The following is a 26,241-nucleotide window of genomic DNA, read 5'->3' as shown; positions in this document are numbered from 1 at the left end:
CACAACAAATAAAGCCGCAATTTATGTACAAATGCAATTCTGTTTCTAACTAGGCACTAATTTACCTACATTTGGGGGATAATCCAGCCAAATCGCATGAACAAATAAAAAGAAACACATGGCGTTCGTTTATTGCGCATTTCAAATGATTCAGCACAGGCAGTTGTAATGCTGCTCCAACTATTTACAGTTCAGTGCCTGCACAACATCTTGCAACCTATTTCAGCTTGAAGTAGTGAAAACAAAAATGTGATCCAAAGATTTTGTACAGAAGATCATCAAACATTTCTGGTAGTAGTGCAAAGCCCTGTGCCTAAGAGTTTTTGAAAAGCAGCAAGAATCTAAAAAAGCGACCTAATTCGAACTAGGTTTCAACAGGTTCGGGCGCAGGGGGTGCAGGGGCTCCATTCTTTTCTGCTGCTTCGCTTGCTTTTTCATCTGCCTCCGTTCCATTCTCTCCGGCAGTTTTTTTCTCATCTTTGTGCTTGCTGCGTTTATGATCGCGATCACGGTCACGATCCCGATCCCGTTTTCGGTCTTTGCGATGTGATTTGCTGCTCCTGCGCACAAAATATTTTTTCACATTTAGCAACAGCGACTTTCAGGTAAAGACAATATCACCGCTTGTTTTTGCTCTTAATATATTATTTGTAAGGTTTTCAACTTAAGATTTTATATTACTGAAGGTAAATATTACGACACAGCTGCCAAACGCTCGGTTGCTATAGGCTAACGCTGTAGCTGGTTATTTGTAATTAAAGATGTACTGATGGTCCTGATCCACAGATGCTCAACAGACGATTCCAGTTGCATATCTTAGCTCACAATTTTCCCACGCTCAAATCAGCGCATGATCAGTCCTTGTTTAAACAGAATCATTTTTTGGCGAAATCGTATCCGCAGTGGTTTGAAGTATGGAATACACAGACTGAAGTGTGTTGAAATTGTCAGCTAAGATATGGTTATTTATAACTTTCAAGCTCACTTTAAAAAATTAGTATGGATACAACAGCACATTGGCCAGTACATGTAACGCTCGTAGGAACAGATACATTGCGATGCCTCTGTGTAATATATTACAGCTTAGCTATAGCTTACTTTTTACTCGGCGAACGCGACCCGGATTTCTTGCGTGGAGATCGAGACCTGGTTCTTTTTCTCCTTCTATCTCTGCTTCGACTGCGACTTCTACGTCGACTCCTGGGACAATATTGTTTTCTTGTGAACAAACATATGATACATGTTCAGTTGGTACTGTTTTAGACCATTATTTCAACAACAAAAATTCCATGACATCAAAGTTATGTAAACCCGAGCACTAAAAGTGCGATAACCGTTACGGAGTTTTTCTACTAAGTTTAAACTACTAGTGTACTAGCTTCCAAGATAATACACAATCAAGCAACACGAGCCCATTAAAGCCCCTTGATCTTTTCCCGAACTGTATTAAACTTAGCGACATTTGGTTCCTTCGTATCTTTGTCGCAATCATGGCACAAAAGGAATGTCAAACAGACGAACCTGTGTGATCTCGATCTGGAACGCCGCGAGCGACCGTGCGACCTGGAACGCGAACGCCGGCGTCGCGACCTGTCCCTGCTCCTCGATCTCCGTCTCCTGTGTCTGTCACGTGACCTCGAGCGACTTCGTGAGCGCTTCTTTCCTGAAATAACAAAACGAGGTGATTGACAACACCTCTTAGATCAGTGGTTCCCAACCTTACGTGGACCATGGCCCCCTACACGTAACTTTTTGACCTTGTGGCCCCCTTCCAGTAACCCTGTAAGTCCTGAGGCCCCCTTAAAAAATTGAAATCGCAATTTCGGCTTTAAACAGGTCGAATAGAGTAAAAAATAATCTGTAATCGTGAAAAACTTTAATATACGCAAATAGTGTGTGAAATAGTCGATAAAATTAGGAATAAAGTTATTTACAACACACACTTAGTTATGCGCATTAAAAAAAGAAAATGGCTTTTAGTGGGTGTTTCTGGTGAATATACTCCTGTGGCCCCCCAGAACACAGCTCGTGGCCCCCCTGGGGGGCCATGGGCCCTGGTGGTGAACCACTGTCTTAGATGATACAGTGAGAAATGCGCTAAGTGAAACATCGTGAATTGCGTAAATCTAAGAGGTTACTGGGACAGGATTACGTTTAAACACTGCCTAGGGTTATAGACTTTTTGTTCATGAAAATCCAAACAATACATTTGTTTAAAAGTACCAAGAGTAACATACATCCATACTGGGATCAGCCTTGAAGCTTTCATGCAGACCAGCAAGTAGTCAATGGATATGGCATGACAGATTTACGTGTTTTTATGTTTACACTTTAATTACACATGGATTCGAATTCCTTCACATGTGGTGTACTTATGGTATTTACCTGATTTTGAGTCACCTTCCAATGCTTTAGTAATTAAAGTTTGCGCTTCTCTAACCCTTCTCATTGCTTCATCAATTTCCCTAGCAGTAGCATCAGCTGGTGGTTTAGAGCCTGGTGGGGGTTTCACGATTGCACTGTTCAAAGCGTTTATCCTGCAAACATAAAATGTACAGTTTGCATGATTTTCTGCTGCACCAATGCTATGCCTTTTCATCGATTTTTAGATGACACTTTCTTTACACCTTTTTATGAACTTTTTTGTGAGCAAGTATTTATAAATAGGTGTGACTGATGTAGCCTCATATCACAAAAGATGACATGAACATTTGCCAAAAAGATTACATAATTAAGCAGGTCGGTTTTTACATGTATTTGGAATGTTATATTTGTCATTAGACTTATGAACATATCCGTGGGTCTTGACAATACATAACAAAATTGTTTTAAATCTACTTACAGTAGGGGTCGCTCACAAAAGTTCATGCCATTAAGTTGCATGGCGCTTTGGGCACTTTCAAGTGATGTAAACTCTACGAATGCAAATCTTATCGGCTGTGTTTCATCTCCACCAAGTCGCACATTTTTAACAGTTCCACAAGTGGAAAAAAAGGATGTCAGTTGTTCAGAATTTACAACCTAAAAAATATTTTAGGTCATTTCACAAAACTGTAATACCTGAAGACAGCAATTAGCTTGACAAATGACACAAACCATAAAACTGTTGTTATGTTAAGGCATTTGTTTGTAAACTCTTTGGGTACTTTTATATTCTTACCTGAGAATCCAAATTTCCTACATAGATTGTTTTACGCATGTCTTCTATCTTTGCCGGTTCATTTCCTGCCTAAAAAATAATAATTATCACGTTGAAAGTAATTTGAGGCAACCAAAGATAACTGTCCATGTTTATGAGGGCTTTAATACAGTCAGATGCACAAAATAGAGCAGATTATTTACCGACATTCCAGGAATATGAGATGCTGATGTGGCAGGGAACAAATACTGCATTGCAGTTGCCTCATCAGGAACGATACCTGAAAAATAATCTGGATTTATTTCTGAAAAGGACACTGTGTCTCTGGTTATGTTTCGAGCACATAACTGTAATGGTTGTTAAGAATACAAAACAATAATACTCACCACACATCACTAACAGCATATCTTGCAATAACTACTATCGATACACACAATGACCAAGTTCAAGGTAAAGTGCAATATGTATTATCAAAACTACAATGTACTATCACACAACGCAAATTCAAATTGACTTGTACTTTCACTGATGGGGTTAGAAAAAAGTAAAGGTGTCTTCGAATCATTTTACCTGATTTGGAAAACACTCCTTTTTCGCATTACTGTGGGTTAAACCTCTGGGTTTCAACATGTGACCTACCATTTTACCATCCAGTTTTAAAACCATTTGTCAATTTATAAACCTATTTTTAATATCTGTGACACAACATAAGTAGATCATTACTAATCACAGCTTATGCGTCAGTGAATCTTTTTCATCAAACTTTGCATCTGTAAATAAACAGAAAGAACAAAAAGAAAACAGGGTTTAGGGGATGACAGGTTTCCGAAGTGTTGGAGGCATCGGTTGTCCAGTTACATTTCGTGTGTGCTAATTGCGACCCCATGAACAGTGATGTGCTGAACAAGGATATACACAAAACAAACAGAATTCAGGTTTATGATAAACAAGCCTATAAGGACATTATTTCACCTTGCAAAATGCTACTCACAATTAAATCTGTTTCATTTATTTACATTTTTTATGTCGACTTTTGTGAACAAAATAGCCTGTTAAATGTTTATGTTTAAAGATGTTTTAATTTTATATCTATTTAATCCACATTAAAGTGGGAATTACTCTGTAAACACATTTCAGAATCCGACGTCACATGGGAACCTCAAAAAAACCTGTGAGCTGATGAAGAAAAGCCACTGCTGGCTGATACTCAGGCAGAGTTCTTGCAGTTGTGTTCAGATAGAAGAGTATATGCACAGAACAAAAAACAAACAAAGAACTAAAGCTTTATGTTGCCGAAACGTGTAAATGCATATATACAAAACCTTTGTTTTATCACATTGCTTTTTTGTGTGGCAATTTAATTAAGTAAAATTTCATTGCACAAAGTATATTTTTCCAGTTATTATGATTGTGATCTTATAGATATATGTCTAACATGCACATAACTATACTGTTACCTTCTTTGTAAGGAATGCACATAAGCGCTCGATCAATAAAAACTGTGTTTGACAAATGCTGAGCAGCACCCACACAGCTGTAGTCACTATATCGCACATACACCACTTTGGTTGTCTTTACAGAAGAGTTCCTAAAACAATAAAATATGAATGTTTATGGTCACTAAAACCCACAGAGTCTTCACTAGAATATGTATCATACTGTGTATACATTTTATATCAGATAGAGGAAAACCTTTTACTCACATTATGGTTGGATAGACTTTGATTTCTGCAATCGGGCCAAGAAATCCAAACAGTGTTTCCATTTGTTCCTGTGTTGATGTTGGAGCAACATTAGTAACCTGAATGACAGAAGTTGCCATACTGGCAAAGTTTTTAACCTCTAACACTTAACTCCCTAAACACACCTAAACAGAAAATACAATAGATTGCAATTAAAAATAAAATGGAAAGTGTATGCAAGGATACTCCTAAATCAAAACATGATATCCAGATACCACATTGTGTCTGGTAATAATATTTCCATTACTGCAGAAGCAACCAATTAGGTATGAGTTTATAACATCGGAAAACTGTTGTTAAAAATGCAAAACATCACAAATATTAGCACAAAGCAGCATCCAATTCCCAGTTGTCAAAGAGTTTTTTTTTTGCAAATTAATAATTTGTGCATTACACTAACATAGGTTTAGTAGTTAGGTTTCATGTAACTGTCACCAGATCCACTGCCACCTTTGCGCTTGTGAATAATTTTCTGAATTTGTTGCAGTTCTCTGTTTAGTTTTTGTTTCTCATTTTGTTCGCGGGTTCTCCTTGTTTTTCTGCCACCAGACATTTTTATACCATATTGGAATGCAGCCTTGGGCATAGCCTCCTTATTCGACATGTATGAGTTGTAGTCCTCTTGGGTATCAAAGTCCCATCGACCAACAGGCCCTTTCTTGCTGCCTTGGTCCATTTTTGAGTAATCAGCCTCTTCATCACTATCACCTCCAATAGCTGAAACATGAAACTGAGTTGAAGGATAACATTCAGCATAGCTGTCTGGTAAGTTCACATTTCCTCCCACCAGTGAAATTCCCTCTGTTTTCTTTTTTTTAGATTCCTCCACAACCTTTTGTTTCTTTTCAACAGCTTGTTTTTCATTAATGTTCTTTAGCAACTGTTTGGTTGATTCTTTTGCCTCAGCGTTTTGTGACTCAAGGCTGTCATCATCTAATTTTGGCTTCTCAAAATAGGGCCCAACTCCATAGCGACTGTGCTTTGATTTTTTTGTTGATGGTACATACTCCCCAACATCATCAAAAATACCAAGGTCTGCTTCTGTTGGCCTGTGATGATGTGATTTTTCTTTGTCATCCATCTTAGATCTTTTTTCTTTTTTTCTGCGATGTTTGTCTTTAGTGCCTTGACGCAAGTATGCCAATATCTGTGTTAGTTTATTGATAACAATGTCATTTGTGGAAAGAGTTGTATGCGTTTCAAGATTCGGACAATCTGATTTACTGCGAATTAGGGTAGTAGGTATATCACTTTCATTATATTCATCATCAAGGTCAAAAACATATGCCATTCTTCCTGGTAAAAATGTTTCATTTTGGCGTGAAAATTTTCCATGAAAGAGTGTGCGATAAACATTTTTTGCCATTTTACTTCTAATGGTATCAATTGGTGTTTCAACTTTGGGCACCTCTACAGGTTTTTCTTTTTCTATTACACTGTCAAGGATTTCTTCATCTTCCTTCTCTTTTGTTGAAATTTCAGCCCTCACTTTCTGGAGCAAGGCAAAATCCAGACCTTTCACAAGATGAGTATGTGCCATGTCACCACCCAAAAATTTGGACTCCTGAATAACTTGCCTCCTTTTTTCAGCAGTAGTGCGGTCAGCCTCCGCAGTTGGGCCAACAGCTCGGTAGTCAGCATTCGTACTCATTAATTCAACATCATTGTAATCACCCTTGCCCTCCCTTCGCTCCTTGGATCTGTCCCGATACTTTTTAGCAAGTTCAGCTTGACGTTCCATTTCCTGTTTCTTGAGCTTTGCATAGAAACTCTTCTTCTTTCGCCGCTGCTCAGCTGCTGAATCATTTGTAGCATCATATTCTCTAGGTACAGCAAATCCTCTATGGGTCTTGCTGTTTGCACTGCTACCAGATTTCGGAGCATCAGCTCTAGGTGTTGATAGTAACTTTCTAAAGTCAGCATTTGTCAATGGTTGTTCATTTAATCCCCCTGATTCATCATCCAAGTCAGGGGCCATGGGATTGGAAAACACCTCAGTTGCCATTTCTACAGTGTTGTTTCAACCTAATAATGCAATCAAGTGTACAATTTATTAAAAGTTTTGCATTGAAGACATATTTTACTCCCGCATGAAAAACGTTTAGCTCAGTTGGCAAATGTAATGTATTGCAACATTTACAAGAAATATAACTAAACTGAACATGAAGTATACTCTGTATACAGAATTTGAGAAATATGACGTTTGTAAATCTCAAAACAAACTAGTCGTAAACGGCATGGTCTGCGATTATCAGCTAGCAACTAACACACACAAACTTGTCCATTGCACTCTTTCGCTTTCACTCAATTCACTGACCTACGACGTTTTCATAAACGGTTTCTCACATTAGAGTACAACAACATAACATTTACGTTATTACTTCGTTTCGTTCCATTGATCGTGCGAGCTATCGTACTGCGCATGCGCTATTTTATTTCCATCACGACTCAGTCTTTTTCGTCGCGCACATTTTTTCTTGGTTATTTAAAATTTAAAGGATATTTAAAGGCTGACAAAAGTTTCGGCCCAATGAAAAAATCGTTTCGTTAGCAATAATGTGAAGTGCAGTTGAGTAATTGTTGGCATATTTTATGTCAATTTTACCGCCATGCGTAGATGACGTAACCCTGCGATTTACACAGCTTTTAGTTGATAATTGAAGAACAAATCAAACCACGACTTTGTGGTGATAAACCATAGAGTTCCAGTTTCAGGAAGTATCAGAAGGGCAATTTGTGTGACCTTCATGGTGCTTGCTTGTCAACACAATGTACTTGGCTCCAGAAGCCTGAAAGATTTCTGTCCATTTGTCGGCATCACAAAACTCTGCAGTGAATTGTTTGGCAAAATCACCGTAGGTGAAATCTGGTGGGTAGTTCTGTTGCATCAGTACACAAGTTTATGCAAACCACCATCAATCTGGGTTTGCTGCTTTCGCTATTTCGTGAATAATCCAAATCGTCTTTTGTTGTTTCGCTATTTGCAAACAGATGTTACTAACATCAGTATACATAAAGGTTAATAATATTTCCGTTTCTTCTAGGATTATAGTCAGTCTAATCCTACGTTAGAGCAGTTTAAACAGACCCCATAAGCTGACTCTAGGCAGTGGTAGGATTCAGCCGGTTCGCACCGGTTCTATTATAGAACCGTCTCAGGAAATTTTATGAGATCAGCGAACCGGTCAGCATTATTTGGGTTTGCTGTCAATGGACTTTTTGTAGAACCGGCTGAAAAATACGACTATCGTGATAGATCCATAGATCTGACAAAAAATTTAAATCCCACAGCTGGGTATAGGGTAGGCTAAATAAAAAGAAAATTGTCTCAGTAGATCGACCAATAACACTGTACTAAATTCCGGGTATATCTAGTAACTTACGATGCAACAAATATAGGTGTAACCAAAACCTATATATTTATGGGGCCCCGTTGTCGAATAAATTAAGTTACCGCAACTTAATTTTTTCGACAACTGCGCCTTTAGGCAGTTTTGAAAACAAACAAAAAACTTGTAAGAATACTAATGACGGCAATAGGGTTTCTCAAATTTGCCACTTTGGCTTATCCCGGGATTCCGGGACAAAAACAACCTCAGTCCCGGGATTTTATTCGATTTTTGTTAAATTTATAATATTAGTTTGTTTGTTTCATTTTTATTTCTAGTGGGCCGGCAAAGCATCAATGCAATATGTTCAGAAGGCCACCGTAGAGCAGCCTGTTATTTTCTAAGTTAATTGAATATTTTTTTAAGTTGAAATCAGTTTTCAAATTAGTCAGTTGGTAAGTCCAATTTAGTTCAACCCATCAGGTTCCAGCTACTGAGATAGGATTAGAACCCACAATCTTGTGACACACGTCGATGGCGCTATAACCACACCGCCGTCTTGGAATTTTACAAATTGCCAGATTTTTACCAACTGGAGAGCTCAGAGTTGCAAGCGGGCCCAAAATCTGAGCCCGAACCCGGCCCGAACCCGAAAGTATAATCCCGAAGCCCGGCCCGAACCCGAAACGTTTTTGTGAAGCCCGTTTAGGCCCGAAATTTTGATTGACAGGCCTATGCTGGGACCCAAATAACAAATGAAAAAGAAAAAAGAGAAAGACAACAAACACAATGAACAATAGTAGACAATGGCGTAAACAATACGTTTTAAAGTAGGGTGGGCATTAGGTCAAAGCCAGAGACTTATTACTTAGCAGATTTTTTTTTTGAAAATGGCGGACACGTAACGCAAAGTTAGGCCCGTTTTAAGCCCGTTTTCTCACAAATACCCAAGCCCGAACCCGGCCCGAACCCGGCCCGAACCCGAACCCGGCCCGAAAAGCCCGGCCCGACTTGCAACTCTGGGAGAGCTATAGCGCGAATTTGACAAACTGGGTTCTATAACGTGGGTTCTAACACTGTTGTAATGTTCGCAACAGCAGAACTATTTATCATTCCTGTTTGAATTGTTGCAAGAAACCTCGGTGAACACTTTAATTCACGGAAACCCAGTGGATGTCGCACCTCTGGTTGAAGAGTGCAACTAAAAAAGCATTCAATTTTTGTCCCGGGATAGATTTTTTTGCTAAAATTGTCCGGGATTCCCGGGATAGAAACCCTAGACGGCAACTTAGGTTATATCTTGCTTAGCCATCTTGTGGCAACTTAGGTATCTTGAGTCACAAGTCAGCTGAATTGCGGCAACTTAATTTATTCGACAACGGCGCCCCATGGATTTTAGCACACCGGCTCTGGTAAAACACCAGATCGAATACCGTACCGGTATTATTTAATATTTATTACAAACTATAACGCTAGGCGGCGCAATAGTGCACATCAAAACAAATAATTTGGCGCCATACAATTGCAATTTGCAACCCTGGCATTTCCATGTTACCAAAGTCTGTATGAAACAAGTAGAATCTGTTTTGTGCAGACTTGTTTTGTGCAGACTTGTTTTTTACGTTCAAACTTCAAAGTCACGACTTACATGGCTATCGTGTGTGACAACGACAAAGAGAGTTTGACAGGCAGAGGTGCGTTTGTTTTTGCAACATGCTTAGCTTAGGTTCGATTCGGTACATAAACCTTTATGATAAACGTTTATTTTGCTCCGCGGGCTGGTTTAATTTGCTTGACATGCCTAATGTTTATTTTACATCAAAAGATTGTTAACTAAATTGTATTCCCACTTTTCCCATCAAGTTTGATTGCAGGTGACACTATTGCAATTTGCAATTCACTGTTAGCCACATTGGATTTTATGGCACATTTCGCCGAGATCTCGGGTGTGCACGAAGAATTTTCAGGTGTGCACGAACCAGTTAAATGTGCACCTCATCAAGAAAAAGTTAACCGATTTACAAATATTTAACAAAAATCTCAAAATAACCGTCAAATGCAATTGAGCCACTGGTTAACTAAAGTAAAACGAAAATTTCGAAGGCGTAATTTTTTTTGCACCAGGTGTCGTAAACCGAAAAAAATGTCTCAAATGTGCAATCAAACTTGAAAAAAATAGTCTCGGGTGTGCAGCTGCCATACTATCCATACTGGACTGTTAGTGCTGCACCTGCAGGTGTTTTGAGGTGTCACAGGGCTTGACCAAGATGCCGGTTAGTGAAAACGCACTAAAACAGTGGTTACATGACATACAACTTGCTTGGAGGGATGACCAATGTGTTTCCTATATTACAAAATTTCAAAGAAAGCAAGATCTGTTGCACTTTATCCAAGAGCTTAAGATTACTATTCAAGCCTTTGCTAGCCTTGAAAATGCAGTAAAATCTTTGCCCAGTGTAGGTAAGTTCTTCTATCCAGGTTACCCCAGTCAACAATTTGGATTGAATGTATTTTGCTTTAGCTCAGTTTCTGGGGCATGTGGCCTGGGTACCAGCATTTTTTGTTCAAAAAGATCTCGCCACTGCAATCCTAGAGTGTTTGCTTATGCTTACTGTCAAACAACCCATTACCAGCATTGAAAAGAGATCAACCAACTGGGCCTGGCAACAAATCAGCAGGCTCTTAAAACTACCCAAGACTGTCCAACAGGCTCAATGTGAAGCAAAGGATCAAAGGTGGGAAGAATAAATATTATTCTGTCAATTTTCCAAAATACCAATATTAGTGTTGCATTGTGTATGTACATCGGCAAAATAGCTTAAATGTTTGCAGCATTGGACTGATCCTTTGTCAAGAGATTGGTTTCAGGTACAAAATGTTAATCGCTGACACTTGCATTTTAATTATGTACCCTTGTTATTTCGCAGTTATCAGTCATATTTGATGGAAAGCAAAAAGATTTTATTCAAACTGTCAAGTGACTATTCACAACCTTCTGATTTGGATGTGTCAAACACATACAGTTGCACTTCAATAATCACAAACAAACTTGGAAGAGCCACAATCCCCTTGTTGCAAACATCATTTGTTAACGATGTTGTTAAATTACTAACTTGTCTTGGAGAAAACATTTTTATTCACCAACAGTTTGATGAAGAGCTTGCCTTCGCATTAAGAAATTGTAAACAAAAGACTTCCATTACAAACCAGATTGCAATTTATGAGGTGTGTGTTTTCCACTGTATTATATAATTCCCTTGTATAATTGCATAGTTAAATGTGTGTTGTTTGTGTATAAGTCTTTTCCTGAGATGCTTCAAGAGGACATTTTGGAATGGCTTTCCGTAAATGGTAGTAAATTACCTAATGTTACTGGAACTGAATCAACTAAAGAGCTTGAGAAATTTTCATGGGTTTGTAATCTTGCTTATATTTTAAATTATGTTTTGTGCTAATTTTATTTTTTATGGCAGTTCAAATGTTGTTTATTGTCCCCAAATCTTTTATTGGTGCTTATGAAATGCATACACATCCTTGTAAGTCATCCAAATGTGCAAAACAGTGCTGTGTTAAAAATGGTGGATTTGATATTATTTGGTTTGGAGGAAAATGGCATCAAAGATCTCAATTATATACCCTTACCAAATGCAACTGCAAGTAAGTGATAACAATTTTATGTATTGATTTGTGACAACTAATATTCAATGCAAATGAACGTTTTAATGAATCCTTTTTTATGCATAAATATATATAATGCAACAGAAACACAATATGGCAGAAATAAATAAAAGATGTAAATGAATGTAATGCAGGGTAGGCTACAAAGACAAAAAATGCAATAATTTCTTGTTCATGATTTAGTGTTACACATCAAGGGTTTGTTTGTGAATATTAAACTTGACAATTTCTGAAATGCTACTAAAACTGCACTTTATGTTGACAACAGAATCAATTATTGAAAATAAATGCGGTGTGACCAAAATTTTTCACCCAGTTCAGCCTGATGAAGTCTCTTGAGCAGCCTCCGTGCTCAGCACCAACATGGAACGACCTTTGCTCGGCCGTCTTATGGACATAAATACAGATTCTCTGTTTTGGCCGAGTGGACCTCCGCTCAGCTGTAACAGAGCTTTGTACAAACTTTACAGTTGATCTTGACTCGGAAATATCGCCTACGGGGTTTCTTCCTCGACCGACGAACTCTTGATGAAGACCGGCGCACCAGGTGATGCGCCAAGCCACTGTTGACCTGGTCGGAATTCAACGCAGTAATATCTTCTGTTTCCTCTTCGGACACTAAAAACAAACAAGCATTTGTCAGAATGGTCATGGACAGTCCACAATTTTCAAGGTCAAATTTATGGGCGTTCCGACCTGGTGAGGTGCTTCATGACAGTGGTTGCTTTGATTGTGAATAATGTCGGTTAAACGGAGTTTTACCGTTTAACGTGATTCACTATAACCGCGATCCGTTCGCGAGTTATGACTGAACGGAAACGGCGCACCCGAGAAACGCCAATTCGCTTTCTCATATAGTACAAGTGTATTTAGCGAACAAATGTCTAGTACATCCGCTGGGCTTTAAATAGCTAATTGGATAGGTTTTGCGACGGTATTTCCTTTTAACTATCATTTGCAGTGTAGTCTTCGCTATTGTCGGAACAACGACATTTCCACAGCGTATGCGGCGATATGGATCTACGAACTCGTTTAACCCGCAACTTTCGGAGAAAACTGTGTTTTGGCAAAGCGCCTGTAACATTTTGTCAACCTGTGACCTTTTAACTGGGTCGAGTGCAGATCGAACGTTACTTGAGTTTTGCTCCAGTTATGTTAAGTAAAGGATTACGAACTGTAACATAAACTTTCGGTTCTTTGAGTGGGTTCCTTTTTTGGTGAGGAAGACAAAGGAATATAAAACCTTTAGAAGGTCGCCAAAAGCCAACTATTAAACTTTTAGTATGTTAAACTGGTTTACAATGTCCACGAAAAAATTAATAGCTATTAAGCTTTTCCGCCCTTAGCGATCGCAGTGGTCTCCCGCAACTGGCACAGCAAAAAATGCTGTAGGGCTAACTTATGTTCATAGAGTCGCGGGAGAGTGTACGGATCACTGCGTCCGCGCCTCAAGCGTAAAAACGTTTACCGGCCACAGCAAACCCATCATAAATGCCAGAAACACAGTTTTTGTAAAATGCAGCCTTTACCATTCCCTCCCTTCGTATCTTGATTACACGTTGCGCGAGCGAGCGATTTAGTGTGAGCTAACGGTCGATTGGCATGACTAATCGGGTAAATCACACCCGGTTTTAATTGGAAATACTTTGGAGGATTTTCCGGTCAAAAATATGCGGATTGGCCAACATGTTGTCAAAGTTGCTGTTTATTTTAACGACATATTAGTAGTGTTTTTTTTTATAACTTCTTATGCTCTAGTTGTTTTTCACGGTATTTGAAAAAAAATAAATGAGATAAAAATGTAAAAGATTAGAGGTAAAAATTCGGTTTTGCAATTTTTTGAGAAAGTCGCAAAATATATTTGATCGAAAAAAATGTCCACCCCAAGTTTTGCAGGATATTATCGTCGGCCAAGTATTTTGTGCAATATCGTTTGGAACGTAACTTTACTTCTGGAACGCTATTTCAATCGATGCAAGGAGTTTGACTATATGACACTGACGAACCTTAACGTTAGCCTAACGCTCTGGCATTATACCTGCCTTGATTTAATTCAAAACTAAACCCTTGTGTGTTTGCCCAAGATTCATGTAAGGATAAGCCGATTTCGTGATTTGATATTACGTCATGTAGCAAGGCTGTTTACATTTTCGCTATTCTTAAACTTGTATGTCATTTTTCATTATGCCTAATATGCAATAAGTTTATGTATAAAGCTTAAATCAACATGGGTTATTTGCTGTGGTAGGTTGCACCCAAGTTTGTAACAGTCTGTTGACGGTAAAAATGTAGTGTATTAAGCGATTTGATTAAACGCCTACATATTTTTTTGAAAACTTAAACTCACCACTTCGTTTAGTCAGACCGAAGCCGGCCTTGCAATGGCGATACATCTTGCTCCAGCATCTTCTACAAATGAAGCTGTGAAGAGACATTTTCACTTTTGCGGACGCTGGCGGTGAAGTGACGGCGATAAGCACGACAACGAGAAGAATAATTTGCAACAGATGACCCATTTTCGTAATTAGTTGAATCCGATGTTTCTGAATCTTGTTTACGAGAGCTCTTCAAAGTAAACCAGTAAGGTCTTGCTAACTCTTGAAGGTAGCTAAGGCTTGCCTCTTGCAGTGGCGACAAAGATTTTGCGTGTCTTTTATAGGCGCCAAAACTTCTTTCTTGCGCGGTGTGAAATGGGACACTCGGCGCACATCGTCAACAAGAGAGCACGATTTTTCTTGGACAAGCTGCTCTGCGTCGTTTGCCTAGGGGCAATTGAGCCCAGTGCCACCCATCGCCTTAGAATTGTGTTTTCGGATATCTTCTCTTGCGTATTTCGTACGTATTTTCTCTATATTTTAACGCCAGATCTATCCTACCTACGTTTTCGACGTCTTTCTCCATAGCCAAGGTTTAATGTTTAACCGCTGAACCATAATCCCTTACGTGAGATTTAGAAGTTGTTTTTTACCCAAAATATAAATAAATTCTTTCGGTTATGTAAAATCAATTGTAGTAATTGCGGATTTTTTTAATCAAGGATTTTGTGCAAAAAATAAATTTAATCAAGGAATTTGTGCAAAAATAATAAACCAACCTTAACAAATACAAGCAATTTATTACCACGAACAGTAATTAGTTAAATACATTCTCATGATTTTTGACGTCACATGTTGAAGCGAAACTGATGAAGTCATTTATAAATTTTCCGAAAAAGGTTTAAAAACATCCCCTGTATTAGTTTCCCTCAAATTTTCGGAACTTCTTGTTTTCCCAATTCTAATTTCTCTCCAGGTGACCTATACTTAGCTTTGTAATTTTGAGGAAGTAATGCAACGTGCAGAATCCCGAGTATGTTACGTAATCATCAAGATCACCGAAGAATTTTTGTGGAGGTTTTCCAGCGTCCGCAGCAAAAAAGCACCGAATCAGTTTTCCTGTTCGGTTTTTCTTCCGCAAGGAAGCAGGCCGACTTTAAAATAGCCGTGGATTATATCGTGGCGGCCGTGGGAACCAAAACAGGTACTACCCGATTCGTGATCTGTCTATGCGCGCTGCCGTTTATTCGCCGATGCATTACAGAATCTCCCAAACGTCGCGCATGCATCGCGTCACCTACTCGGCGCGGGAAATTTGGCCTTAAATCGCTGGGATCGCATGTCGTCGACCTTGAATGGAACCGCTAGGTCGTCGTTGATCTTTAACATGCGACGTTGCATTGGTCGTAAACGGTGCCTTAAAAGTATTCCTTTCGCGCGTGCAAACAACGATGATCCGCCGAAATTGGCACCCGTTTCGCAATACCCCGCAGCTATGAGTGTGATGTCTGAACAGGACTCGGACATCTACATTCACCGTAATTACTCGTCGTGTCTCAGGTTTGTGTGATCGCTATTTAAGATCAGCGCTGGGCGGGGAAACACAAAAGTATTTGTGCCTCGCCTTTTCAGCCCCGCAAAACGGAAAAAAATCCTTGATTTTGATACGCAGACAACTGCAACCGCATACTTGGTGAACGTGATTGTGTGTTGCCAAATTATGGCACCGATGGTTCGTTATGAAACGTGCTGGCTATTACAAAATATCATTAGGCTTTATTCACGTGTCTTAAGTTTTTCGGAACGCGGTACTTTTCTTGAAATGGATTTTACGTTGAAAGTTTTCGGCAGCAGTTTCTGTAAGAAAGTTTTCGGATTATTTTATGGTAATTAGTCGTGCATTACTTGATGTCGTAGTCGTGACAAGTTTTCGAAACACAAATTATTGGCACACGGTTATGACGAAGAAAGACAACCTAACAAACTTTAGTTATGTACGCAGCAAGTTTTGAAAAAAAAACTTTCAATGTGAACACTTTTTTAATAAAGCACTTTTTAAGTTATGAGGTAAAGTATCACTTGATAAAATATTTTGTTTGTGTAGAAATCATATAAAACACCTTTTCTCGCAAAACTTTTGCAAAGCCAGAAAGACATTTGTACACCGCCACTTAACACTCTCTTTTCCTAAATTGCGTCCTTATAGTAATTATGTCACCTCTAATCTCACTATCGAAATGCTCGTGAGCGCAATTTCACCGAAAATTACCAAAATTTTAAAATCGACAAAATATTTCTGTCTCAGGGCGAACTTTGTGGTTTCCAGTTTTTGTCCTTCATCAGCCGCTGGCTATAAAAACACGGCTTTTGAGGCTGTTTGACACAAACACGCATTCTTTACACCTATTGCACGATTTTTTAAAAAGACAATGTAAATGGCAGGGTGGTGTAATTACTAGATAGGGACAAAGGCAAATGCTTATTTCGGTTACCCCGAAACTAAGTTGATCACGCGAAGGTCGACGTGACAGTAATTTTTAATCGCTGTGTCATTGTGCCTGACAAATGCCGAATATGGGGCCATCATCACGTTTGGTTCCGGCAGTTCCTGATAGCTTGTGTTGGTTTTCGCAATCTTTACACACCCCCTGCACGTTGACACGGTATGACATTTTTATTAAGGCTACTCTGTGAACTCATTTGTGTTTTATCAATTGAAAAACAACGCTGTTATGCACGATTTGACCTTTCGCACCAATCTATCCCTATGACACGACTCGAACAGGTTTAGTGGAATTAGGGTAAGCACATAACTGAAATGTTTGCGCATGCATGTTCCACAAATTCAGGAAGTATAGGATATCACGGTTATCACTATATGACCCAATGCATATGTCACCCACCATCTTCTTGTTATTTAACTGACATTAATCCTCATCATTCATATTTCACATGAGTTGGCAAAGGGAAGTTCCAGAAATCATTTTGTTGGCCACACTAACTGTCTAAAATCTAAATGGCACCGGTATATTGCATCATACGTGACAAGATAAAATCATTGTATAGAATCCCCAAAATGCAGCTAAATCAATTTCAAACTGGCCAATTTTAACACTAATTGCACCTATACGGTATGTTACATGCAACTGCAATTTCATGTCACAAAATGACTTCTAATCCCATCGTGATAGTTTTCACCAGATATAGACATATTAGAGAAGGGCGTGTTTCAAGTTAGCGTGCCGTGGCCGGAATTGCTACATAGAAATACTAAGCAGTATATTGCTTTGGATAGCAAGGTACAATTGTTTAGGATTTTCCATTGATGTTATCTAACAAAATTGTGCCGATACGATTTCTTCAGTCTTTATATCAGATGTAAAATTGTGCAAGTGAACAGTTATTGGACCGAGGGACCAATTATAGTTGTGCAACGGGCTATAACTTTCATAACCCAGGTTTAAACAAACAAATCATCATGTCAAGTTCGTCAAATCGACGAAAACATGTAAAATACGAATCATCCAATTTAATTTCATGGTCCATCTTTAAGTCAAACACTAAATTGAAATATCGGGCCAAAATCGAAAACCTGTCAAAATTTGTGAGGAGGATTCCAAATTTATTAAATTGTTTTTCTCATTTTGGAACCAGGGTATTATGGTTTATTTTCTGTGTTCCGTTATACAGATAATTACACGATCCTGTCACCCAAAACAGGTCAAATATGGTGTTAAGTCGAATAGAAACCACAAATACAGACCATTTCCCACGCAAAGTATTGTGTAAGTCTTTCCCACGCAAAGTATTGTAAAAATTGTAATTGTATTGTAAAAATTGTAATTGTTGTTTACAGGGGTGAATTCAAAGGTTCCGTCGATGAGTCGTCGATGTTGTTTGTTACTCGAGTTACCGCAGAGTCACGTCCAGAAGTTTTTGTGACTCAAACTAGTAGGTTTCTACTTTGGTGAGTAAGCTCCAGTTATAGCTCCCGATGCATAATGTGTGACACTACGAGGCGGTACCTTCTGATACGGTAATTGCAACACAAGAAAAACAATGTCATTGTCGACCCCGATCCGAATGCGGTCACCTCGGTAACCCGAGCTTGCATCCGCAAATAATTCGTATGACGACAAGACTTCGAAAATGGCGAACGCGATATACGAGATGTACGTATCAAATAGAGATAAAAATAGCTCCGACGTGCCTTTCTCCGCGGCGAAATAGGGAAAATCGAAACGTGGCAATATATTTCGTCAATTGTATGCATGAAAATAACATTTCCATTTTTAGATCAATGAACAACGGGATCGTGTAACAGCGACAGGTATTAAAAGAAATTTTGGTCCATGAATCTGTCGATCACACAAGCTTTTATACTAGGTCAGCAGGTAAAAGTTCAGCATTTTGGACGTGGTACGATTTGCATAAAACTGTCTGTGTGGCAAACTTAACGCACTGAACAGTTTTAGTGGCAGAAAAGGTTTAGGCTACTGTTTTTATCTGCAGCAAGAATTAAGATGTTGAATCAATCGAAGAAAACGCTTGCTGTATTTTTGTTGAATTTATTTACAATTGTCTTGTTTTCCACAATTTGGCAAAAAATGTAAGTTTTGTGCGTTTGTTATTATTTTGCAACCTGTTTTTGCCTGATCCAATTGTGCAGAAAAAGCATGTTCTATGTAGATTGTAGAGAAATGATCTTGTGCTGTCGACACTTTTGACTGTGACGCAATAAGCTACATTCATGGAATTACTCGTGGTCGAGTTGGAGTGCACGTGTGCAAAGTGTTGCCTATTTAAGGATTTAATGATTACGTGGAACATAGGACGCGCCTGGAAATGTACGATGTTCTAAAAATTTATTTTAACAGAAGACGTTTTGTTGTGATGTTATCATGTCTGATGCATACAAATTTATTACAACTCGTCAATCATAATGACAATGATTGAGTAATGTAGACAGTAGGTTGTTCAAGAAAGTGCTCCCACCTCAAGCTAATATCAGTCAACGGTCATTGTGCATACGTTCAACCAACTAAATATTTATTTTTCTACAGTCAGGTTTTGGTAAGCAAGGAATTTGTTTGTTTATGCATGCATGGTATTTATTGCTTTACAAAAATGTAAGAAAGCTTTGAAGTGACAGAACATCAGCACAATGTTTCTTCTATTTAAGCCATCGAACATTAGGATCCAACTTACACTTAGGATCCAAACACAGCTTTGACATATGTTTAAACATTTTACAAGCAACGGTTTGTCATGTCGACTACTCGGATGTAAAGTTTCTTCGCAGAAAGTCTCGTGACGAGGCATGCATGCATGCATGGGGAACTTGGTACATTTTATCCATACGTTACTATGTCACGTTAAAATTGGCATTAGGAAGAAAAGTTTAGTTTTTGACAAGTTCTGTTTAACGCGTCTTTTTGCCGGCTTTACTTTTGTGACGGATCGGACCAGGGATTGACCTAATGATTCCCACCCTTGAAAGCTATTTCCAATCAGAGAACTGTTACACACAGAATCTAAAAATGTAGTACAACGAAAAGCTCAGCACACTAATGCGCAATCTATTACTGCTTGCGCATTTTGTTTACAAACAGTAATTAGAGTCCTAATTTTACACCAGCATAGCAAGTGATACGTAACCCGGTGTTTTTTAAGTACAAACTTTTATGTCACAATAAGCGATTTGTGTTCAAAAATACAGAATAAATAACACACCAAAAGGTGTTCGCGTAACACTAGTTGGGAACCACTGGCCTAAATTCAGTTTAGCTCATGATTTTTGATTATTCTATGATGATGGTTCACAACCTTTTTTGTACAAACGGATTCCTTAAGTTCATCAAGTCTACATGGAGGCGGAATTAACCCCATTGCAAATTCACAGACACCCTGGAACCATCCTAAACATGACCCATGTATTGTCTGTGTATCCCAGCTTGGGAACCATTGACCAATGACGAATCTACTCACTCGTGGAATTTGACTGGGTTTACAAGAGTTGGGAAAAAAATGGGGCTTTGAGGTGCTGACAGTTTAGATCAGTGGTTCTCAAACTTTTTTATTGTCGGGGCCAAAAAGTATTTTTTAAGTGTGTGGGGAGACGCAAAAAAAAACGAAACCTTGAGAAAATCACTAAAGAATATGACTTTGAAAGGTAAAATAGCAATGTTTGGTGGTTTTTTGAGGTCTGGTGCGAGCCGCAAAATAAGTAGGCTAGTTGGGAGCCGCATGCGGCCCCGAAAACCGAGTTTGAGAACCACTGGTTTAGATGATCAAAAAACTATGCAACTGCAATTAAATTTTAAACACACAGCTTGATGCTGACTGGTGATTAAAACTGGTAAACACGGTCAGTTGTATACGTTTCGTCGTTTGCAGCTAACCAGCACCTGAGGCGAAAATATTTCTACACCACAATAAGCAGCAGCAATATCGCTGCATACTTTAACCTTAAAAGTTCCTGGTTCACCGAAAATCGCGTTTGCTAGGTTTCCAGTGGCCGTTTTGAATAGCATCTTACTTACAAGTTGGATAACAACCAAATTTATTAGTTTTTAAAACCAACCATATCCAACTGCAAATGTTGGAATTTATTTACGGGCAGTTTTCCGAGTCTTATTCCCGATACAAGTTTTTTTTTTATTGTAATCGATAAAGCTATCCGGTCAACCATTTGTACAGCAGGGCATCGGGCTGCTTGCGATGGAATTTGAACCCAGGACCAAAGCTTATGTGAGCTTCTGGCAATCTACCAAGTGACGCAGTTTTTTGGTTTGCCTCAAGATACATCACGAACGCCTTGTCTCAGGATACTACGCTCGGGAGGAGAAAAAAAATGAAATATACACTTGCAGTCACGTCAATAAAATTTTCCCCTTACTTTTTTAGCTTTCCGCACAAAACGAAAATAAACCTTATAGTCGGAATCAAGGGGACTATAATGCAGTACATGACTGACCGCAAGTTTTTCATGAAACGAAAGGGTTCTTGCAGGCGCAATGGCATGAAATATAATCGGGGACTAGAAAGCGCTGCATGGTTTAAAATGACACCGTAATTACATACGGAGTTTAAGGAACTATTAAATTGGCTGATGCGATGGCGACATAAATGCTTCTGACTCATGTCATGGCACAAATGTTTTTGCTACCTATCTGAAAATATTTTTTGTCTCAAACGGGATTTGACGCATATGTTTTGATGTCTGGTATTGCAGGGGTCACACATTGTTCAAGGTAAAGCAATTAACATATTTATCTGGACAAAGACATAACTGTTTTTAGCGCAGTTGTTTGCTCTAAGTAAAGTTTAAAGTAGAACTAAGAAAGACATTTTTCTTCTGAGACAATTGAGACAAAATTCTGTATTTTCGACTTTTGAGGACTGCTCCATAAACCTGCTGCACAACACGCGTAAGTATAAATACAATATGTCAAGTCATATCCCAGTCAGTTTGACATTTTATAACAAGTTCGTGCAACGGGCATCGCGTGTTACCTAAGACTTAATGCCAGTGTCGTAGTAGGTATTCCTCCCAACCCACAACCCTTCCAGTCAGCTGGGTTCAGACTTACAAATTTAATCCACAGTAAACGTGACGACCAACTATTGCAAGTGAACTATAGTGCAATTGAAGACCACCAAGTGAGCTTTCACAAAACGACTGAGGTTGTACCGAGGGATTGGTTGCTGTTAGCCTTGATTCCGCGACCTGCGAGGATGAAAATGCACAATCATATCGCAGATAACAACACTACAAGCACGCGAATCTCGACCGCAATCTTGCGGTTTTTAAGAGTGCAGCAGCCATAATTACATACTCAACCTTTGAAGTGTGAATTTTGCACGCTACCAATTGTTAAGAATTTTGTGATTTTCATTTAGTTTTTGGTGTTTTCTATCAAACGTGCATAAATTTTTAGTACAGTACCAAACGGTTCCAAATTGATGGGTGCATTGCGAAATACCTATTTCCAAAAGTGTTTTACTGTAGGTAGCCTTAGGCCTGGTTGTCAAAATGCCAGTTTGGGTTCAACACCTGGAGTAAACCGCACTTAGTGAACAGAAACCACATCTATCCTGAGGGCTTTTCTTACCATAATTAACTGTAGCGATCAGTTCGTTCGTTGCCATAGGGTTGTGAGTGACAGGTGTGGAACTAGATTGTATAACATCGGCTCTCCAATTTGCCCTGGCGTTTTTTATCTTTTCCAAAATTTTGTTGCACTGTTTATTAAACTGATTGACTTGCTGTAAATAAAGAAAAAAATGAATAAAGGCATTTTTTTATGTTATGTTATATAACATAACGTTGATTAGGGTGCTCACTTTAGCAAAACATTCGTGTAGCAAGTTCACCATTTTGTTACAAATTTTGCCAACAATAATGTTTTGCACACTACATGCAAATCTGACAGAATGAGGTTTTGGTCACACTTTTTTGCAGGGATAAAAATAAGTGGCAATATCAACAGCGTTGAAAATACTGTCCCAAAATGGAGTTTAAATCAAACTATTAAGTAGTAAATCCCAGTGTAGTATAGCCATTTTACATGGTATATGACAAGTGGTGGGATTCAGCCGATTCACACCGGTTCCAAAAGACCCGTCTCACGAAGTTTTATGACATCAGCGAAACGGTTAGCATTACTGGTTACTGTCACTGGACTTTTTGTAACAGAACCGGCTAAAAACTAGAAGGGGGGCTTTCTGATATACTTCCATTTTATATATTCTATACGATATTTACCAATTTACTATACACATCATTTGATCTACACATATGATTGTTTTTGTAAACAAAAACTAATGGGTCCCCACACGCGTGTTTGTGCGGATTTACGGTAAACAAATGTTGCGGTGATTTTTAGATTCTTAAGGAAATTTTTTTAAAAAGCATTAACCCAACAATAAAAAAATTTTGTTCGTATTCTTTTTGCACTGTTATTGTCATATAATTACAAACACATTAAAAAAGAACGAAACAAATACTTTAATTTAATCTCTTGCTTTGACCCAGATATTGTCGCCCAAGGTCGGGTTTTTAATAGAGATGTACCGAATATTCGGTTTGCCGAATTTATTCGGCCGAATCGGCCACTTTTGCAAAAATTCGGTTTCGGCCGAATAATTTGTTGCGATTCGGCCGAAACCGAATCTTTTATGAACACACATTTGAAGCGTTAAGCGTGTCTTTCCTGCTTAGTACCAACGAAAATCCTATCAGTTATTATATTTTTTACCATATTATCGTTTTCCCCACTGCAGACAACTAAATAGTAATTCATTGCCGGGTTGAAAATTATGCTTAAGGCAATGTTAAACCCGACAGAACTGAAATAAGGACGAAACACAACCATTCTGCACTAATTGCCTGGTAGATAAACTTATGTTTTCATGTCAAACGCGCACCGTACGACTTCGCGTGACGTCATAAATGATTCGGTTGATTCGGCCGAATTTATTCGGCAAAACCGCCGAATATTCGGTTTCGGCCGAATCGAAATTTCGCTGATTCGGTACATCACTAGTTTTAGTTTTTACAGACACTTAGCTGTAACAGTTGTGTTACAGACACAAATTAAAAAGCAATTTGCTACAAGTGTACACATAACAAATTGTTTTTCATTTAACTTTGTTTCGCATTACCATTGACCTGTAGTAACCTCTCAGGGTGCACACGCCAAAAGACTGTTTGACCTATTGACACCGTCAATAGTATGCCGTCCTTACTGTTCAACAACACCGTTTAACCTAATTTATACAGAAAGTTCTGAACGGTGTTAGTAATACCTACTAGTTGACCTTAAGTAGCCCGTGGTCATGCGGCGGCGGCCGACCTGACAACAAGCATTTAAAAAAACATTTATCTTGCAAAAATGTCAAGTTTATTTTTTCATCTTTATTTTCATTAACAAGTTTTGCTTGACATATACGCAACCGAAGCACGCTTATTAGGTTTAAATCACGTCATAGGTGTGAAACCTTAGACAAAACTGAAAATGTGAGTGATAACTTTATAAAACGAAATAGCATTGCTGTGCAAAACAGCTGATTTCTGATCACCAAAACGACGTCTCGTAAAACGTCTGTCCGACGTCAAGCTGATCCCTCCTGCTATCGTAAACCATTGAGTTACTCTCTTGGGACTTCTGCCTACAGTGTCTTTCCTGACCAAACGAGCGTTAGACACATTTACGTTTCGGGGGCCTGTGGGTGAACCGCTGGGTAATTCGGGGTCAAACTTCTAGGGGAGCAAGTTTGGATGAATAAATAAAATATGTCCAAATTTGAAGCACTCTTTCTTTACCAAATGAGCGTTACAAACCAGCATTGAAAATTTTACGTTTCGGGGGCCTGTGGGTGAACCGCTGGATCAAACAGGGTCAAAATTAACATGGACCATCTTTAGACCAATATCTATAATGTGTGTAAATTTGAAAAAGTTTGAACCATTCTTTCTTGACCAAAACATGGAAACAAATCGGCGTTAGAAAGAAAAAAAGAAAAAAAAATACTGACAAAAACAATATGTGTCCCCTTCAGGGAAGGGGACCCATAAATACGACTTTTGTGATAGAACCAGCTGACAAACAATTGAATCCCACCATTGTATATGACTATTTGAAGAAATTTTTAGCCTTACATTCATGCTAATCTGGTCTGCCTGGGTTCCCACTTCAGCAATCAGTTGTTTTTCAGCCAATTCTACCTCCGGATCAGGTTTTGTTCTGAGGTAATCAGGCACCTCAGCATGAGACATCACTGACACCCGCCCATCTGTCAAGCGCTGAAAAAATCATGCAAGATGAAACATTAAGCAATCCATATACATTATCAGTCTGCAAATGACTTTTTAAGTCACTGAGTAAAGTTTCATGTGCTCGATCGAGCAGTGAGCAAGCTTTTTCGCTTTAAAGTAAAGACAATTTTAGTTAATTGCCAGAATTTGAGAAACTTTTTTTGTGTTCATCTGAAATATGCAATTTGAAGGCTGGGAAAATGGGTTAAAACATAGTAAACTATAGTGCAATTAACCAGTACTGTCTGTAATAAGAAAAGTATTTGATGGTCAAACTATTTATTTAATAAGAAAATGGGAGTATGAACTGATTTAGCAGGGACAGAAAAAAATTTCAGATTAATATAACTTTACATACTTTAGTAACATGTCTGAATTGGCATCAAACTTCGTAATTTATAGTGTAAGTGGTGAAACACTTCCCTATATTCTTATTACCCATTATTGAAACATGATTATCCCTTGGGCTGTGTTTAGCCGCCGTATATGGAAATAAATTAACACTGGTAGCACTCATACATATTTGCTGTATCTTTAATAATCAACAATGTAGTTATACAGAAAAAAATTGTATAAACTTGTTTCTGAACAAAAAGTAAACCAAACAACCTACCAATAAATGTGGGTCTTCATCTTGTGACAATTTAAGTGGAACGACAGGATAATTTCTTAAAGGAGGGGTCTTGTCAGATTTCATTGCTGTCAGCAAGGAGCTGATTTGGCCAGAAAGTAGAGCAAAGTTATCAAGAACAGAAGGCCTTAAAAAATGACATAATAAGCTAACTTGAAGTTCACAGTTTGTACAACAAAAGCCAGACTTGATTACCATGTAAGCGTTGCATGTTCTTGTTCGATTTTGTGCAAGAAATCTTGCAGGGATTTTTGAACATCTTTAGATCTGGTGATAAGTGAATCAACAGATCCCTCTAATGCTTTTCCTTCAGGGCCCTAGACATCACAAATAAATCCGCAAAATATTGATTGACTACAGCAAACAGTGTAGCACAAGACATTTTTTATTTGAGATATCCTTAATTCGTTTTTCACATTAAAAAATTCTAATATGTCACATTTCTTACCTGCATAGTCATTTTTGTTTCGTCGTATTGGCATTAACAAGACAGTAGACAACTACTCGACTTTTTTGGATCTTGATGGATTTTTATCCTGTGGGGGGAAATTCCCTAAAAGTGTTTCACATACCGTATTGTTTTTTTTA

The 26,241-nt window shown here is 38.5% G+C and overlaps 5 protein-coding genes across 11 annotated transcripts; 1 reads left to right on the top strand and 4 right to left on the bottom strand.

The window, feature by feature from the left end:
* Window positions 1–115: 115 nt before the first annotated feature.
* LOC145222230 (putative splicing factor, arginine/serine-rich 7) lies at window positions 116–4,966 on the bottom strand. 2 transcript variants are annotated; one of them, XM_080088300.1, is made up of 9 exons: window positions 4,843–4,966; window positions 4,597–4,727; window positions 3,343–3,419; window positions 3,161–3,229; window positions 2,843–3,021; window positions 2,386–2,537; window positions 1,522–1,663; window positions 1,099–1,200; window positions 116–560 (listed from the first exon to the last, which is right to left on the bottom strand). In XM_080088300.1, exons 1-9 carry the CDS (start codon window positions 4,959–4,961, stop codon window positions 365–367), a joined length of 1,167 nt encoding a protein of 388 aa, XP_079944426.1. In that variant the 5' UTR covers window positions 4,962–4,966; the 3' UTR covers window positions 116–364. The 2 variants fall into 2 exon arrangements, with proteins under 2 accessions (XP_079944426.1, XP_079944425.1); XM_080088299.1 differs by having other exon boundaries at window positions 1,099–1,218; window positions 4,843–4,965.
* Window positions 4,967–5,006: 40 nt separating this feature from the next.
* LOC145222229 (protein Red-like) lies at window positions 5,007–6,934 on the bottom strand. The gene has a single exon (XM_080088298.1). It carries the CDS (start codon window positions 6,884–6,886, stop codon window positions 5,288–5,290), a length of 1,599 nt encoding a protein of 532 aa, XP_079944424.1. The 5' UTR covers window positions 6,887–6,934; the 3' UTR covers window positions 5,007–5,287.
* Window positions 6,935–9,736: 2,802 nt separating this feature from the next.
* On the top strand, window positions 9,737–13,769 carry LOC145224495 (uncharacterized). Of its 6 annotated transcripts, none has more exons than XM_080091008.1 (8): window positions 9,737–9,904; window positions 10,447–10,670; window positions 10,732–10,945; window positions 11,043–11,078; window positions 11,138–11,435; window positions 11,510–11,623; window positions 11,684–11,867; window positions 12,205–13,769. In XM_080091008.1, exons 2-8 carry the CDS (start codon window positions 10,478–10,480, stop codon window positions 12,225–12,227), a joined length of 1,062 nt encoding a protein of 353 aa, XP_079947134.1. In that variant the 5' UTR covers window positions 9,737–9,904; window positions 10,447–10,477; the 3' UTR covers window positions 12,228–13,769. The 6 variants fall into 6 exon arrangements, with proteins under 6 accessions (XP_079947134.1, XP_079947131.1, XP_079947130.1 ...); XM_080091005.1 differs by having other exon boundaries at window positions 9,741–9,904; window positions 10,457–10,670; window positions 12,157–13,769; XM_080091004.1 differs by having other exon boundaries at window positions 9,741–9,904; window positions 12,157–13,769.
* LOC145224496 (uncharacterized) lies at window positions 11,924–14,843 on the bottom strand. Its single transcript, XM_080091009.1, has 2 exons — window positions 14,236–14,843; window positions 11,924–12,506 (listed from the first exon to the last, which is right to left on the bottom strand). Exons 1-2 carry the CDS (start codon window positions 14,402–14,404, stop codon window positions 12,325–12,327), a joined length of 351 nt encoding a protein of 116 aa, XP_079947135.1. The 5' UTR covers window positions 14,405–14,843; the 3' UTR covers window positions 11,924–12,324.
* A 6,571-nt stretch (window positions 14,844–21,414) lies between these two features.
* Window positions 21,415–26,232, bottom strand: LOC145224897 (mediator of RNA polymerase II transcription subunit 8-like). The gene is made up of 6 exons (XM_080091511.1): window positions 26,102–26,232; window positions 25,849–25,970; window positions 25,636–25,780; window positions 24,867–25,010; window positions 22,318–22,471; window positions 21,415–21,932 (listed from the first exon to the last, which is right to left on the bottom strand). The coding sequence occupies exons 1-6, from the start codon at window positions 26,111–26,113 to the stop codon at window positions 21,874–21,876; spliced, it is 636 nt and encodes a 211-aa protein (XP_079947637.1). The 5' UTR covers window positions 26,114–26,232; the 3' UTR covers window positions 21,415–21,873.
* Window positions 26,233–26,241: the final 9 nt, after the last annotated feature.

The sequence above is a fragment of the Phallusia mammillata genome, chromosome 4 (genome assembly GCF_965637545.1).
Source record: "Phallusia mammillata chromosome 4, kaPhaMamm4.hap1.1, whole genome shotgun sequence".
Lineage (NCBI taxonomy): Eukaryota > Metazoa > Chordata > Ascidiacea > Phlebobranchia > Ascidiidae > Phallusia > Phallusia mammillata.
This window is presented reverse-complemented; position numbering and strand designations above follow the sequence as displayed.